The 16,745-nt window shown below is 42.3% G+C and overlaps 2 protein-coding genes across 6 annotated transcripts in view; one reads left to right on the plus strand and one right to left on the minus strand.

Moving 5' to 3' along the window:
* The first annotated feature begins 583 nt into the window (after positions 1 to 583).
* Positions 584 to 12,668, plus strand: LOC135094493 (ribonuclease H2 subunit B-like). Of its 4 annotated transcripts, XR_010263850.1 has the most exons (8): positions 4,180 to 4,463; positions 5,656 to 5,788; positions 6,701 to 6,797; positions 7,608 to 7,722; positions 8,671 to 8,835; positions 9,651 to 9,853; positions 10,704 to 12,026; positions 12,089 to 12,668. XR_010263850.1 is itself a non-coding variant. In XM_063994639.1 (7 exons), the coding sequence occupies exons 2-7, from the start codon at positions 5,724 to 5,726 to the stop codon at positions 10,791 to 10,793; spliced, it is 735 nt and encodes a 244-aa protein (XP_063850709.1). In that variant the 5' UTR covers positions 584 to 825; positions 5,656 to 5,723; the 3' UTR covers positions 10,794 to 12,668. The 4 variants fall into 4 exon arrangements, 3 of the variants coding, with proteins under 3 accessions (XP_063850709.1, XP_063850708.1, XP_063850707.1); XM_063994639.1 differs by lacking the exon at positions 4,180 to 4,463 and adding an exon at positions 584 to 825 and having other exon boundaries at positions 10,704 to 12,668; XM_063994637.1 differs by having other exon boundaries at positions 10,704 to 12,668.
* Positions 12,669 to 13,780: 1,112 nt separating this feature from the next.
* LOC135094495 (uncharacterized) overlaps positions 13,781 to 16,745 on the minus strand; it is a 3,096-nt gene continuing 131 nt past the window's right edge. The window contains exons 1-5 of one of the 2 annotated variants that reach the window (XM_063994640.1): positions 16,544 to 16,745; positions 16,059 to 16,307; positions 15,224 to 15,371; positions 14,656 to 14,862; positions 13,781 to 14,044 (exon numbers count right to left, since the gene is read on the minus strand). The exon at positions 16,544 to 16,745 is cut by the window's right edge and continues 131 nt beyond it. In XM_063994640.1, coding sequence (XP_063850710.1) covers positions 13,880 to 14,044; positions 14,656 to 14,862; positions 15,224 to 15,371; positions 16,059 to 16,105 — 567 coding nt within the window. In that variant the 5' untranslated portion in view covers positions 16,106 to 16,307; positions 16,544 to 16,745 and the 3' untranslated portion in view covers positions 13,781 to 13,879. Of the gene's footprint in view, positions 14,045 to 14,655; positions 14,863 to 15,223; positions 15,372 to 16,058; positions 16,332 to 16,543 lie in introns of both variants that reach the window. The other variant, XM_063994641.1, reaches the window with a different exon arrangement.

Here is a 16,745-nt window from a genome sequence, read left to right on the forward strand (position 1 = left end):
GTGCTATATTCCTCCAATGAAGAGAGTGCCAGGGCTGCTGACGACGTGCCGGATGTATTTATAGAAGAACAAGACCAGTAATCTCCTACATAGTAAGTAAACAACTTAACGAAGTGTCCTGTAGTTTTTCTCCAATTATTAATGATATGTATTTAGGAAAGTGTTTTGTTTGTTAAGGGCATTGTTGTTTTTTTTTCATTACACACACACACACACACACACACACACACACACACACACACTCTCTCTCTCTCTCTCTCTCTCTCTCTCTCTCTCTCTCTCTCTCTCTCTCTCTCTCTCTTTCTATATATATATATATATATATATATATATATATATATATATATATATATATATATATATATATATATATATATATATATATATATATATATATATATATATATATATATATATATATATATATATATATATATATATATATATATATACCTGTGTAGTACGATAATATGACCAAAACAATCTGGCAACGCTGATTGCTGCCTGACAAGTTTACCAGTTAGTGTGTCGCGTCTGTGAGTGGTGTTAGTATGCGTGTTTCAACTCCCAGCCTGACAGAAATTTTTGTGTGTGTGTGTGTGTGTGTGTGTGTAACCACGCCTACATAGTGGCTGCCAAGGCTTACCCATGAGTTAAACCTTCTTTAGTTGGTAATGAGGAAGGCGTGGACTCTAGCAGTGGACACCCGAAGGCAGCAGTGGGTGAAAACAAGCAAAATAAAGAAAAGTTTGGCTGTGAGAAGGTGCTAGACAGCCAGCCATAGTGACGAGGACCACCACCACCACCATCACCACCACAGGGAAGGTAAGGTCAGGAAGTGTTAGAATAAATTTAGGTAACTTTTTAATGAATAACTTAACAATCCACGGTTTTAACTCATTTTAACGCATCTCACCTAACCTCCAGCACAATATATCCCTGTGTCAGCCTCGTCTCGTTGCTAAAAACCGTAAAATTTAACTTAATGAAAATGTAAATAATCAGGGTCGTCTCTATTTATCAGCCATTATTTATCTTATCTGTGAGTGTTTTAAACCAATACTGTCGCAAAGCGGAGCCACATGACCAGGCTTTAATATCCGCTCATTAGATATACCTGCCATTACTTAGTTTAAGTTTGGCGAGGGTTTAAATGAGTGAGAAGGGTTGGTCGTCCCCTCCACTGGCCCCCCACCGCCATCTCGGATAAGGCTCCCCAGCCCCCCGGTTCCAATACTATTTTTTTTTATTTCCTTAATATTTTATTTCGGCTTGTAGCTAAGATTTTATGGTTTGTAAAAATATTTCGTTGTTTTTTAAGTTATTTGAGCGCGTGTGTTGCGTGAAAAGTGGTGATTTTGGCGTTGTTTTTGTGTAAATAAGAGGGCCGTTTTCGGCGTATTTTTTTACGGTCCCAAAACTAAATTTTTATTTCAGCCTGTACTAGGTTCTTATTGGTTTTAAAAAATAGTTGGTGTTTTTTTAAGTGTGTTGTCGTCCCGCTCAGTGAAATGCGTGCACCGTACACTTGTTTTTATTCGTGTTCAACTTCCAATAATATTGATTTTTTTTTCGGTAGATTTTTTATTTGTGCTTGTAGCTCACTTTAAATGGTTTTAGAAAATAGTTCAGATTTTTTAAGGTGTTTTCCGTTATGTTTAAGCCAGAATGGGTGGGCATTTGAACGATTTTAAATGGGGTGAAGGTTCCAACAGTTTCCAGATACTTCTTTTTAAATATCTTTAATACTACTGCGTTTTGAAATGTGTTGTTATTTGTGGCATTAGTTAAAATGTGTGGCAAGTCTGAATTTATAAAGCATTCCTGTCTAGCTGCGTTTTTTAGAGGAGTCATTTTCAAAATGAAATACGTACGTACGTAAATAATGGTCGCTGTGACGTCATCAACCCCCAGCCGTGACGTCACAAGCCCCCCCAGCCGTGACGTTATCAGAGTGGTACCTTCCCTAACTCCCTTCCAGTCCCTCCCAGTAAATATTCAGTTTTTTTTTCAAGATATTTCAAGGTGTGTGTGTGTGTGTGTGTGTGTGTGTGTGTGTGTGTGTGTGTGTGTGTTGCCTTATTTTTCGTTGTACAGATGGTGATGCAGTGTGTGTTGCTTTGTCTTTCGTTGTACAGATTGTTATGCAGTGTGTGTGTGTATGTGTGATGTGTGTGTGTGTGTGTGTGTGTGTGTGTGTGTGTGTGTGTGTGTGTGTGTGTGTGTTGCCTTATCTTTCGTTGTACAGATGGTGATGCAGTGTGTGTGTGTGTGTGTGTGTGTGTGTGTGTGTGTGTGTGTGTGTGTGTGTGTGTGTTGCCTTGTCTTTCATTGTACATATGCTTATGCAGTGTGTGTGTGTGTGTGTGTGTGTGTGTGTGTGTGTGTGTGTGTGTGTGTGTGTGTGTGTGTGTGTGTGTGTGTGTGTGTGTTGAAAATGTACGCGAGCGCGCGCGCGTACATTTTCAAACGAGAAACGGGGGGGGGCAGGGAGGAAGGCAGAGAAGTAGGTAATGGAGGAAAGGATGAAGATATAAAGATGAGAGGGAGGAAAGGAGGGAGAGACAGGAGAGAAGACAGCAGAAGACAGTAAAGAGGGGGAGGAAAGAAAGAAGAGAAAGGTGGGAAATAGAGAAGTAGGAAATTGAGAAAAAGGAGAGGAGGGAGAGATAGAGAAATGGAAGGAAGGGAAGGAAGGAGGAAGAGACAGAAAATAGAAGGAAAGAAGGAAGAGGTGGAGAACAGGAGAGAAGAAAGAGAATACATGAGAATGGATACTTGAAGAGCTGTGGCCTGTCACGAGGGCCTCTCTGTCTCTGCTGCCACCAGTGAAGTGTGTGTGTGTGTGTGTGTGTGTGTGTGTGTGTGTGTGTGTGTGTGTGTGTGTGTGTGTGTGTGTGTGTGTGTGTGTGTGTGTGTGGACCAGGATAGATGCTGGACCAGGACGATGAGAGAGAGGAACAGCATGAAGGAGTGGAGAGGGGAAGAGAAAGTACTTACAGCAGAAGGTATCATTACGTACACCTAGCTCGGGAGCACCAAAGCTGCCGCCCATCGCAGCAGCGGGCATCCGCGCTCTGCCGAGTGCCGACAAGCCTCCTGTCTGTGACAGCACGACCGCCGTCCGCCGTGGCGGAAAAGACGTGTCGTGCCAGATCGCTCCCGGGTCAAAATTTCTCCCGGGAATGACCTGCTGCAGCCGCGAGCGAGTTGGCACGACGGGAGCAAATCGCTCCCACTGTACAAATTGCTCACGACAACAATTTGGACGGAAATCAACTATTGTATGAAATTTCATTGAGTGTTAGGAGTTTTACTGGCAAATTACAGTTGCTACGTTGTCTGTGAACCATTCTATGATGGGAATGCAGCAAGTAAACAAGAGTATAGCGAGTGGTAGATGAGTTCATTCACCGCCTTCCAAGACAAAACTATATATATTTTTTGAGTTGTCGAGTGCGCGTTTTCCTTTATATTTATTTTGTTGTTATGGTTATCCATGTATTTTTTTTTTCGTTTTCTCTTATTGCTATTGAATAACAATAAGAGAAAATTGGACAAATCAACTGGGTGATGATGTTGATGGCGCGGGAGGTTCACGGCTGAATTTTGGCGTGAGTTTTGTTGTTTCTTTTTGACGTGTCTGATGAAATTTTACTTCTCTTATGAACAGTAACCTATATTCATGAATAAGCCAAGAGAACATCGTTTTCCATTCCCAGAAACAACACCAGAACGATCAGTTTCTGGGAATGGAAAACGATTTCACCAATTGGACCCATCACAACGCAATATACAGTATTTCTACAGTCAGTACTTTACAAATGTTCTCTTGGATTATTCATGAATAATCCAAGAGAACTTAAAAAATATATATAGTTTTGTCTTGCAAGGCGGTGAATGAACTCATCATATCAAATAAGCTTATTGTGGCCAAATGGAATATACTTAGACTACATATTGAAGAAAACACCAAAAAAAAAAAGCCAGATTTAGTAATTCAAACCAAACTACGCCAGCTTTTGGTCAAACCAAGCAATATTTTCTCATCTGCTTCATTTAAAGGCTCTTCTGATTTTATTGTATCATATTTTTTTTTTTTATCGCTCTCTTTTCGGTCACATTTTACATAGTGCTTGTTTTGGTGACCTTTTTATGGGTTGTTTTGTCATCCCGTAGAAGAGTGAGTAAACAAAACTTTGGGCGCCAAAAGAACCTTTTAGGGAAAACTGAATCAGAAAGGTTTTTCATACAGAATTGGAATGAAAAGTACTGATAAAGCATTATAATAGAAAAAATAAAGCCGTGCAAAGGACAACATAAGCAAGGAGAAGCTGAGCAGGTCACAAGGAGGTCAAGAAATATGCCGAGGAGTCCGTCTAAGAGAGGCCAGCGGGTGAAGGAGGATGCCGCGGCCTCTGAGAGTGTCACCAAAAGTGTGCACAAGATAGCCTTCGTCAGGGGTAAGGTTGCCTACATCTTGATTCGTATGCTTATCACTTCATTTCTTGCAGACTAAACCTGTTTCTTTTATATCGTGTCACGTAGTGATTTTTGACAGATTTTTACCCTACCACAATGTTGTTATCACTATTTTGACCTACAGTACCACTACGCTATCCTAACCGGTAAAGTTGCAGTTTAACATCATACATCTTATCTTCTTGTTCTCCTTCTCTATCCCAATAAGCCTGGGGACCTGGTGGGGAAGTGAGGTATCAGGGAGGGGGAAGCTAAATTTGGACTTTCATGAGAAGTCTAAGGATGAGATGCCATATTTTGAAAACTGAGAAATTTCTAGCCTAACCTAACTTTACCAAGCCTACTGGGGGTTTTTTGTCCCCTTGGACCCGCTGTAAGGACACTAACCCAACCAGGTTGCCCGTCACCACCTGGATCCTCCCTTAAGGACACTAACCTAACTGGGGGCTTTGCCCCCTCTCCTCCAGTCCCTCCTTAAGGACATTAACCTAACCATGGGGTCTTGCACCTCTGGACAGTAACCTGAAGACAGTAACCTAACCATGCCTAACCTAACTTGGGGACTCCCTGTTAAGGACACTAACTTAACCTATCTGTATACCTTGATAGGAAGTGGAGGGTCCAGGGTGTGGTTGGTTGACCTCCTCTTCCTCCTCCTCAAAGGGCACCAGTACCACCAAGTGTTCAGCACTCACTTGATTTCAGCAACACACTGTGGCATCTTAACAAATGCACACCCACGTCATCTTGCTTATGGAACTGCACAATAAAATCCTGGCATTTAAATCTATGTCTGCTGCACTCAGCTACCATTGTGACACTGGGTACCCTTGTGGGTAGCCTGCTGACTGCTGCAGTGCCACACATACACACACACTGTGGTTGGGCAGGAATAACTGACGTATTGGCCGGAAGTAAAAGACATTCTAATACATCATTAAAAGGACAGCTCTCATTGGCTGAACAAGAGATACAAGAGAGCACATGCCATTTCATAGAGGAAGGCAGCACACTAACACACGCACCACACTGCATCCCTCTGAGTGAGCCTCATCACCGTGGATTTAGAACCTGTGATGCAGCACAGGATGGACCACATCACTGTGATGTGCTCTGTGCCGAATGTCTCTCTTGTCTCCAATCAGATACTAAATTGAGCGTCTTCCCTGGCAGACTCCCTCCTCTCCTCCGCCAACACTGAGGTGGTGAGGCTGAGGAACCCCCACACGGACTCGGGCAGCATGTACGTCGTCGACAAGGACAAGAAGGCGGTGCATGAGATCATGGCCTTTGATGAAGGGTTCAGGTACGTGCATGGAATTACTGGTGCACTGCTTGTGGTGGTGGGAAATGTAGGGGAAAGGTTTTACTCTCAGCTGGCATCCTTAGTGCCATCAGCTGTGCAGGGGAAGTAAGGAGGTGAGTGGGTGAGTGCATTGTGTGGCTCTCTGTACACGAAACTGTACCGCTGCATTGCTTGTTGTGGTTTTACTCTGAGGTGCTGCCGTCGCTGTCATGAGCTGTGTGGTTTGAGTCTGAGCTGCTTTCTTAATCCTGTTACTGATAAACAACCTTTTCTGAATCACCATCAACTTAGATTCACTTCAGATATATTTCTATAGTAATTTCTCATAAGCAACCTCTGTAGCATAGGAGAGAATGAATTAACCTTCTGTTTTCTTATTATGTGTGTCTACAAACATTATAGTATTCTGAATGTTCTGAAAAAAAAATAATAAAGGATAGTATTAACAGTAAACGGCAGCCCACTTTTTTTTTTTTTTAGCCCACCATTTTTTTTTTTTTTTAAGAGGCAGCTCACCACTTTTCAGCATTTTTTTATTTATTTATTTATTTTTTATAGTTAATTGATAAACGAAATATTTGTAACCATTTACATGCAGTTTTTCTTTACTAAAACAAGATTGTGGGGGACAATCTTTTCATGCTAGGCTCTTGTAAATATTTAGCAACTTAAAAAAGAAAATTACCTTCTGCCCCTCTTTTCTCTCCTGTGCCTCCACCCAGACAGTTCACAGTGCCAGGAAGGTTAAGAAAGACAACCACACCAGCTAATTATCCACAGGTTCTCCTCATCCACATGTCTCACTTGACTCCCCCCCCTCCCCCTGGATAACGAGGGATGGCTGTGTAGGGGAGGACTGGCCTGCTTGTCATCATCACCGCCATCACCATCATTTGCAATCTGGTCTTTCAGGTGTTGGTTTATCGGGCAGACAGTAGAGTCCCATGGAAAGCTACACATGATTTCCCCGGTGGACGTCACCTATCTCATCCTTCCCTACCTGATGAAGGTGAGCATGATGTGTCCTCACCCATTCATGCCAAATGCCTCTCTTCCTTATTGGCTTTGTGCTGCTAAACCTCTCTTGTACAACTCTGAGTTTCCTTGAGGCTGTTAGTTTTCCTCTCTTAAATCATTCTGGAGAAAAATTGAGTGAAACATGCTTTTTTTTATTTGTTGTTTCTTGTGGGGCCTTGCTGTGGGTGTGTGTGGCAAGCTGCGGCATGCCTAAGCTTGCCACAAAACTGTCCCTTTTCACCAGGGACCGACAGGGCTGTGTGTGTGAATGAAGGGTATTGACCTAGTTGTATTGTACAGGGCACGAGGCAAAGGTCATTTTGTCCTGTCTCCATGACCATATTTATCCAGTTTCTCTTTAAACATGTGTACACTGCCACAACCACCTCTTCCTTCAAGTCATTCCAGATTTCAATAGCTCGACACGGAAAGCTGTATTTATTGATGTCGCTTGAACATCTACCCTTCTTTATTTTCTTCCCATGCCCCCTCGTCTGTCTCTCTCCCTCCTCCATCTGTGGTACCAAGTAATTTCTGTCTATTCTTTCAATATTGTTTACTAATTTGTACATAGTTATCAGGTCTGTGTGTGTGTGGTGCCTTGTCTGGGCTGCCCTGTGTGGGATCGCTGGCCTGGTACATAGATAGGCTGATAGGAAACTGTTATTATTGTGAGGCTCATTGTGTATGTGTGTGTGTGTGGTGCCCTGTAAGGAAGCTGCACATCTACCAGGGACACCACACACCTGAGACTGCAATGAAGAAGAGTGAGCATAACGTTATAGCAACATTTCCTCTGCAGGCTTCCAGAATTGTACCTCTTGAACATTTACTGGAGGACGAGGAGTTTCCAGACCTCTCCTGCCTGGACTGTGTAGCTTCTGACAAGGATTTTTCTCACGTAGCAGATAATAAAGGTGAGATAGGAAGCTGTAGAGATTATGAAGCAAAGGAAGCAAGTAACAGGCATTTCTAAATAACAGAAGTTTCATATACTGAGAGGAAAGAGGCAGAGATGAAGGAAAGGAAGAGATCAAGCTTGGTTTGTGATGCTGAAGTGTGTGGTGTGTGGAAGTGGCTCATCCAATGGGAACATGTGGACTGGGGATGAGAGGAGAGTGGTGTGTGTGTATGTGTGTGTGTGTGTGGGAGTAAGTGTCAGTGAGAGAATGAAGAGAAAAGACTTAAGAGTTTGTAAAGAAAGTGTGTGAGGAGAATTTAAGTTTGAGTTATATTGAAGTGTGTATGTTTTCTTAAATTATGTATAGGCAAAGTTAGTGTATATTAGTGAAGTTTGAATGTGTATAAGTTGGGTGTGTTTAAGTTTAAAGTGTGTGTGAGTAAAGTTTGAGTATATTTAAGTAACTGAAGGTGCTAATAGGAGAGAAATAGTGAAGTTTAAGTGTGTATAAGTTAATTTAAAGTGTGCGTGACTGTGTGTGTAACTGAAGGTTCTAATAGGAGAGAAAGGGCACTGGGAAGATAGAAGGACAGAGTAAACAAGCACAAGTGTGTGGTGGATACTTCAAATGTCATACCCATAAGCTTTTCATTGTGTATTTATCTTGTTTTCTTCAAATATCATCACCTTAAGCCTTTCATTGTGTATTTTTGTTGTTATCTTCAAATATAAACCATTATTCAGAAACACTTTACTGTTTCACCATAACAATTTCAAAAGGCCACAGAGAGGACTAGCCAGGTTCTCAAGACTGCTTCTAATAACATAAAAACCTTGATAATCTGTCACTGGAACCATAAAAAGAACCTTAAAACCCCGAGTAACTTCACTAGAGCCTTTGTGGAGATTTAGCGTAGAGATGTTTCAGAACTTACCAGATAACTCGTACTTCTCCCCACCCAAGGGACCTCTGACTTGAGAGCCTGGAAGTACAATGAGCAGAGTACCCTGGAGTGGCTGTCTGGCAGAGTGTACCGCCTCTCCTCCCTCCTGCAGGAGAAGAAAGTGCCCACATCCACTGCCCAGAGTCTCACTTATATCTGCCCTATGAATCCTGAGCAAGCCAAGGGTGAGGGAGGGGAAGGTTGCGGAAGTGGAAAGCTGCATCCTCACTCGTCTCTCTCTCTCTCTCTCTCTCTCTCTCTCTCTCTCTCTCTCTCTCTCTCTCTCTCTCTCTCTCTCTCTCTCTCTCTCTCTCTCTCTCTCTCTCTCTCTATCTCTATCTCTCTCTCTCTCTCTCTCTCTCTCTCTCTCTCTCTTGTTCTTCCTATCATGTTTAATTTTTGTCATTCTTTCATCTGGTATAGAAATTTTGTCTTTATATTCTTGGTTCATTTTCTTTTCGTCTGGTGTAAAAATTTTGTCTTTTCTACATTTTTGGTTTATTTTCCTTATTTTCCTTTTTAGAAATTTTGTATTATCTACATTCTTGGTTCATTTCCCTTTCCTATAGTGTAGAAAGGTTGCCGTCCTTCATTATCTTTCTACCAGGCCAGCAATCCCACACAGGGCAGGCCAGATGAAGCACCACACACCCGCACTCACTCATATTATAACCTTGTGTACCTACTTTGACCTTACCTGCCCTGTCACTCACACTCTTGACTCACAGAAGCCTAACTAATCTTAATTTGTGGCATAACTCAATAAATTCCTAGTTTTTGTCTATTTTGCTGTCTTTTATACCCATTCTGACCTTACTATATATTTACTTAAACCTAACCTAACCTTTGACCCTCACTCTTGACCCACAGAAGCCTGCATGGTCTTAATTCACAGGATAACTCAATAAATTAACGGTATTCTAGCATTTTATCATCTCGCACACCAACTGCAACATTCCTGCTGACCTAACCTAACCTGCCACCCTGTCTTGACCTCCAGAAGCCTACACAGTCCTGGCACATGGTATCATATCAGAGTACATCCCACCAGAGCTTGCCACAAAGCTTCACAAACACCTGAAGCTTCCTGAGAAGAGTGTGAAGCCTAAGGTGCTGGGAAGTGCAGAGAACCAGGGGGCCAAGAAGCAGAGGCTGGAGGGACCCACAGATGACTATAGCAAGGATAACATGGCTGGGGTGAAGGTGTGTACTGCAAGAAAGGTTAAGTTAGTGTTGTGTTCAAGGATGGTTAGGTTAGTGTTGCGTTCAAGGAAGGTTAGGTTAGGTTAGTGTTGTGTTCAAGGAAAGTTAGGTTAGATTAGTGTTGGGAGTAATGGAAGGAAGGTTTGGCTAGTGTTGTGTTCAAGGAAGGTTTGGTTACGTTAGTGTTGTGGTGTTGTGCTCAAGGAAGGTTAGGGTAGTGTTGTAGTGTTGTGCTAATTCAATTCATGCACCAATAGCAATGCATGAAATGTTTATAAGTATCCACATGAAAGAAAATTAAAAGAATAGATTTTGCAGTTTCCAGCCAGTAGAACAAGGAAAGATGTCTCCGAGGCGATAAGGAAAGTTGTGTTGGTGGTGAAAAGATTACTATATGAAAAGAACTGAGGGGAGAAAAGTATAGATTTGCCAATTTCTAGACAATACAATATGCACAGGTGGCTGAAGAACAAGGAGTGGTTTCTCAGAGTGAGTAGTAGTTAAGGAAAGTTGTGTTAGTGGTGAAGGGATTACTATATAAGAACTGAGGGTAGAAAAGATAGATTTGCCAATTTCTAGACAGTACAATATGCGTAGGTGGCTGAAGAACAAAAAAAGGTGTCTCAGAGTGAGTAGTAGTTAAGGAAAGTTGTGTTAGTTGTGAAGGGATTACTATATAAGAACTGAGGGTAGAAAAAGATAGATTTGCCAATTTCTAGACAGTACAATATGCACAGGTGGCTGAAGAACAAAAAAAGGTGTCTCAGTATGATTAGGAGTTAAGGAAAGTCATGTTAGTTAGCGGTGAAAAGGTTAGGATTGCAACTTGACGCTGCTATGTTCTTTCCAGGGCAAGGCGGCGATGACAGCCAAGGAGAAAGCTTTAGCCAAGTCAGCTGTGGGTTCAAAAAGTATCTTGTCGTTTTTTGGAAAGAAGTGAGGTTTGTTTTTTTTCTTGATGATGATTGTCTTTCATATACAAACTTCATTCGCCATTTACTGTGTGTTGGGGGGTGTTCCAGGTGGGTGTTTAGCTTAATTTTACTTTATTATTGTGTTTTGTTTATTATTGTTGTTTTTTTAGGGGTAGATTCTCTCTCTCTCTCTCTCTCTCTCTCTCTCTCTCTCTCTCTCTCTCTCTCTCTCTCTCTCTCTCTCTCTCTCTCTCTCTCTCTCTCTCTCTCTCTCTCTCTCTCTCTCTTATGATTGTTTTTTTTATAGAAACTTCATTGATCATCACTTCAGAGGCTCCAGATGGGTCATTTAACCTAATTTAACTTTATTGTTGTGTTGTGGCGATGTCTTGTCATTTTCTGTAATTTATTTATTTATTTATTCATTCATTTGTTTATTTATATATTTTTTTATTTTGATTTGATTTTTTTTTTTTTCGTTATTATTTTTTATATATAACCTTCATCTGTCATCTACTGCAGGGGCTCTTGATGGGTCATTTAACCTAATTTAACCTCATCATTGTATTGTGGAGAAGGTATCTTGTTGTTTTTGGGGAAGTTGGTTTTTCTTATTTTATTATATATGAACTTAATCTGTCATCCACCACAGAGGCCCCTGGATGATTAGTTTAGCCTAATTTAACTTTATCGTTATGCCATGCTCTCGTCTTTCGTCAGCGCCAGCCCATGTCCATCTGTCTGTTTGTCTGTCACATCCATCAGACACACTTTTTGTCAGTTTTAAGAAATATTTGTTCTATAGATTCATATTTTGTTTGTATTCGAGATGTCACCTTGCTCTGGCCAGGAGGTACACTGGTGCTGCTCCCTGTGTGTCGAGAACTGCAAGTAATCTGGATAGAGGGAAGTAGGGAGGGTATCTATCCTTACAGTGAGACCAGGCATCTTGTCTTCACTCGGGACATGTTCAGCCAGGTGTAGAGTGCTGAGCTGTTATGTGAAAAAGTACAGAGTGGAATAAAGTACAGTACTGACTTGTAACATCCATGCTTCTAACAATTCTACATCACAAACTTTGAGAAGAATACAGCATTAATCTATAAAAACTTAAATTTAACAGTTTCTCATCACAAACTAGGAAAAAAGTACATCAATGCTTTTAACAATTGTACATTACAAACTCAGGGAAGAATACAGAATTAACCTTCTATAACATCATACGTTTAACAGTTCCTCATGACAAACTAGGAAAAAAGGTACAATATTGGCTTATAACATCGTACATTTAACAGTCCCTCATCACAAACTAGGAAAAAAGTACATTATTGGCTTATTAACATCATACATTTAACAGTTCCTCATGACAAACTCGGGGAAGAATACCACACACTACTCTGCAACATCCCAAGTTTAACAGTTCCTCATCACAGACTAGGAAACAGGTACAGTAGTGACCTTCCAGAACACTCATATATCAGACAATTCCTCATCACATACTTAGAGAAAAAAATACACCAATGACCTTCTATAACAATACTTTTAACAATCTCACATCACACACTTGGGAAAATACATCAGTAGCCTTCCATAATACCATACATTTAACTTGACAAACTCTGGGAAGAATGCACCAGTACCTTCTATAACATCCATGCGTTTAACAGCCCCACTTAACAAACTAAAACACTTTCAAGACCTGTCAGCAAGAGGGAAGTTTAAAGACACGTCCCTTGTTTGAAATAATCCTTTTACCTGCTTATTGTGAGACTGGCAGCTTCAGTGGGTCTTTTTCCTTTTATTTCCTGTTTTTTTGTAGCCTTTGACCAGATAATATAATAGTAATAATAATGAGAAGACATTAATTGGAGAGAACTTGTATTAAAGAAACTACAAGAAAATCAGCTCCTTATTTTCCTGCATTGCCTCGCCATCGTTCAGTGTGACGGTGAGTGCCCAGTGTGAGTTGCCTTGCCTCCTACCACACCCTCTGCATCACCCGCTGTGCTCAGGACCTGTGTCTTGTGCTGTCATCTCCCTGTGTGCTGTGTTGTGTTTTGTCTTTTGTAAGGTGTTGGTGTAGTTTTTCTTCATCCAGTTGCTTCTTGGTATTTATTTCTATATCTTTTTGTGGCAGGCAGGAAGATGGTATAGAAACTGAATAGATAAAACATTAATTTTCCTTAGAGAGGCATAGGTTGAGGCCTAATGAAGGTTTTTTATTGGTACAGGGGACATGACGAGTGACATAAGCAAGATTCTCAGGGTCAGGCGTCAGGATAGAACAAGAAATAATGACAAGCTTGGAAAAACTTAGATTCAAGAAAGATTTAATAAGAGGTAGGAATGAGTAGGTTCTTGAATAGTGGTAGATAAATGAAATGGACTCAGTAATCAGGTTATTAGTGCCAAGTCATTAGGGAGCTATTAAAAGAAAGATTAGCTCAATTTATTCATGGGGAGTTATAGGTGGAAATGGGTAGGCATGTTTTATATAGGGACTGCCACGTGTAGGCCTGATGGCTTCCTGCACCAACCCTTGTGTTCTAAAGTCCTCTCTCTTTACCAGACAGAGAGGTAGTGGTGATGTAAGAAAGAGAGGAGAGAGGTGGTGATGTAAGGAAGAGGGAGGAAAGCAATGATGGTGATGTACAGAAGAGATGAGAGAGGTAGTAGTGATGTAAGGAAGAGAGGAGAGAGGTGGTGGTGATGCTAGGAAAAAATGGTGATGTAAAGAAGAGAGAGGTAGTGATGTTAGGAAGAGAGAAGTGGTGGTGATGCTAGAAAAAAGATGATGTAAAGAGAGAGAGAGGTAGTAGTGATGTTAGGAAGAGAGAGAGATGGTGGTGATGTAAGAAAGAGAGGAGAGGGGTGGTGATGATGTAAGGAAGAGGGAAAGATGGTGGTGATGTAAGGAAGAGAGAGGAGAGAGGTGGTGATGTTAGAAAGAAAGAGAGAGAGAGAGAGGTGGTCATAACAAGAGTGACAGGGGTGACATCAAAACAAAAGAACATACACACAACTCTTTATCAATCCTTTTCTCTACAGCATTAAGATAGTACAAAAAACATTATATACAAACACAGAGACTAGGAATATTCAACAAGATGCCTCAAATCACTCCTTCGTACAGTTCAGGACTTGCCGGCGTCCCCAGACCAGATGCAAACTTCTTGGTGGGCACCTCACCCTCCTCGGCCACCCGGCACCCCTTGATCTTGGAGCCAATCTTCAACTTGAGCTCCCTCGCCGCATGTCCATCCCTCTCAGCCACCATCTGATGGGAGAAACACTGCTTTACTCTCCCTATAAAACTACCACTTTCTCTCTCTCTCTCTCTCACAATTAGTCCATGAATCTATCTTTTTGTTTCTCATTTACCATCTATGAAACTACCTTTTTGTTTCCCATTTACTGTCTATAAAACTACCCTCTTTTCTTTCTCATTTCTTCTGATGAAACTGTTCTGTTTTGTCTGTTCCAAGTAGGGCTGTCTACAAGACTGTCCCTTTCCACCAGGAGGTACTCTACCCAGCCACCAATGAATATCCGAGCTACACACTCCCAGAACAGTGAAAACACTCCAGATTAACCAAACAAAGCTTACATCACCTTTAAAAGCTGCAGAATCCCCAACACAGAGGAGGTAATTTCTAAATCAGCATATGCAACAGCCACCAATGAATACAAGGACCAAGAAGCCTCAAACCTCCCCAGAACAGTGAAAAAACTAGGATACAGTATCAAACCCTACCAAATCTGCAGTGACAAGACCCCATATTAAGAATCCACAATACACAGAGACATCAGTGAATACCAACACCAAGACTCAAATTTTCATAAACTGCAACAACACTCCATATTAACCAAACACCACACGCCTCTCACCTTCAGAAAAGGCGGCATGTCCATCACAGGGGACACGATATCTACGTCAGCTGGCTTGTGGTTCCTGAAGGCCTCGATGTACCGCGCCTCCTCGTGTCTGTGGACCAGCCTGAAGTCCGGCTTGTACGCCACCTTGGACATGTTGATCACCCCATAGTGCATTCCACGGAACACCTTCTCCACCAGTACCTCCCCCTTCATGTTGTCCTGGTGAGAGGTGATGGTGGTGGTGGTGGTGGGATGAGAAATAACAGGTTCAGGGATGAAAATAGTATGTTCAAGCTTGAGATAAGAAGGAATTGATTCTGTTTAGTGGATTTTGTTGTTTTTAAGATGTCAAGTGTTTGTCTCAGTGGGCAAGACATTTTGAAACATTCTGACCAATTTATTCATCACCCCAATTTACAAATGCAAACTTATTATTTCACTACCATAATGCAAAAAACAGAATTTACAACAATATTACAACAACTGAATTTTGACACAGCAGTTTTAAAGGCTTCCCAGAGAAAATGAGATTATTATGAAGACAATACAAATACTCCAGTGGTTGTTGCCGCAGCCTCACTTCATCCATGTGTGGACGGCCGGTGTCCATCTCGGGCCGGGCCAGCACTATCCTGTAGAAGGTGGGCTCCGGGTACTTCTCAAACGTGCTCCTCACCACCATGCGCCCCTCCCCAAAGTTCTTGAGGTGACCAATGATCTCCCATAACCTGCAGGAGAAGTGGCCGGTCAGATGTGTTAGGTTAAAAAGGTTGTCTTGATGGCAGTGACCTGCACCTCAAGATATTCCACGTGTTTATCTTGAGTGTGACAGTCAAAGGGAAGGGCCACGTCTCCACGTGGCATCCTGCCAAACAACAGTCCTTTTGGGTGTCACACTGTGATCTTCACCTTGAAGGACCAGCAAACACCTTCCCTCCACAGCCAATCTCTCTGCAGTGTCTGCTGCTATTTTTCTCCCCAGGATGCTGCACGCAGACCTAAGCTTCTACACGTGGCAGCTGAGCTCATCAAGAGCCCCTGGGGCCTCGAGGCACTGCATCCACACCAGCTGCCCTGAGCCCTTTCTCACCTGATGCAACACCTGCTGCCAGTTTAACATCCACTAGAGGCTCCCTCACCCCATCACCATCCAGGAGTGACGCCTCCAGTGGTGACCGGCCACCGCCTCACCTTACGTTTCAGGATGAAGTGCACACTTTTGTGCTAAGAGTGTGTGTCCCTCAGAATTCCCATCCCTACCTACACAGGCAAGGTGGAGACCGCAGTAGGCCAGTGGTGTCCACCTTGTGCTGATGCCTACAAGCCACCAGGCATGGGCCAGTATGCTAGGGTTATTTCCACAATACCTCAATATTATCCACCAAGCCTTACCCACAAGTTACTTATCTCCTCACCTCTTCCCTCTGAAGAGCGTTGTCCTGCCCACCAGCTTGTACGGCATTCTGGTGACCTTCTGCTGACCTCTTCAAAATGACCTTCTTTGAACCATTTAAATAACTTTTCCAGTCACTGTTCCTTCCTTTGCATACCTCAGTGTTCCAGACCCTTATTTTCCCCACCACTAAAGGATGTTTCTTATTCCTTCAGGGCAGTGGGTGTGTGAGCCTTGCGGACGCAATGAGGTGGCGGCAGGCGTGCAGGCCCTGAGGGAGGCGCAAGCGAGGTGACTGATAAAGATATTAAGTTAAATATATTAAACATCAAAGGTCATACAGCACCAAGGGGAAGAGAAAAGTTAGAAAGACAAAGAAAAGACAGGAGTGACAGAGAGAAAGAGAAAGAGCAGTGTCTAGTCTTTAAAGTCAATAAGCTTAAAAATTATATAAGACTTCAAGAGAAAGACAGAAGCGCAAGAAGACACAAGGAGTTGTCACCCTACCTTCTTTATTGCTGTTAGGGGGTTAACGAGCGGCACCGCTATAGCAGTTTACGCCGCTGCTTGTTAGGGTAATACAAACGCAGACGCTATCGTAGTTAAGTCGGCGCCACCGGGCTTAGAGTACGTCTAGCAAGTAGGAGGTGAGTGGGTGGCGCAACACGATGGGCATGGAGGCGTGGGCACTATGGGACAATTCGGCACT

Source organism: Scylla paramamosain, chromosome 45 (genome assembly GCF_035594125.1).
Source record: "Scylla paramamosain isolate STU-SP2022 chromosome 45, ASM3559412v1, whole genome shotgun sequence".
Classification (NCBI taxonomy): Eukaryota; Metazoa; Arthropoda; class Malacostraca; order Decapoda; family Portunidae; genus Scylla; species Scylla paramamosain.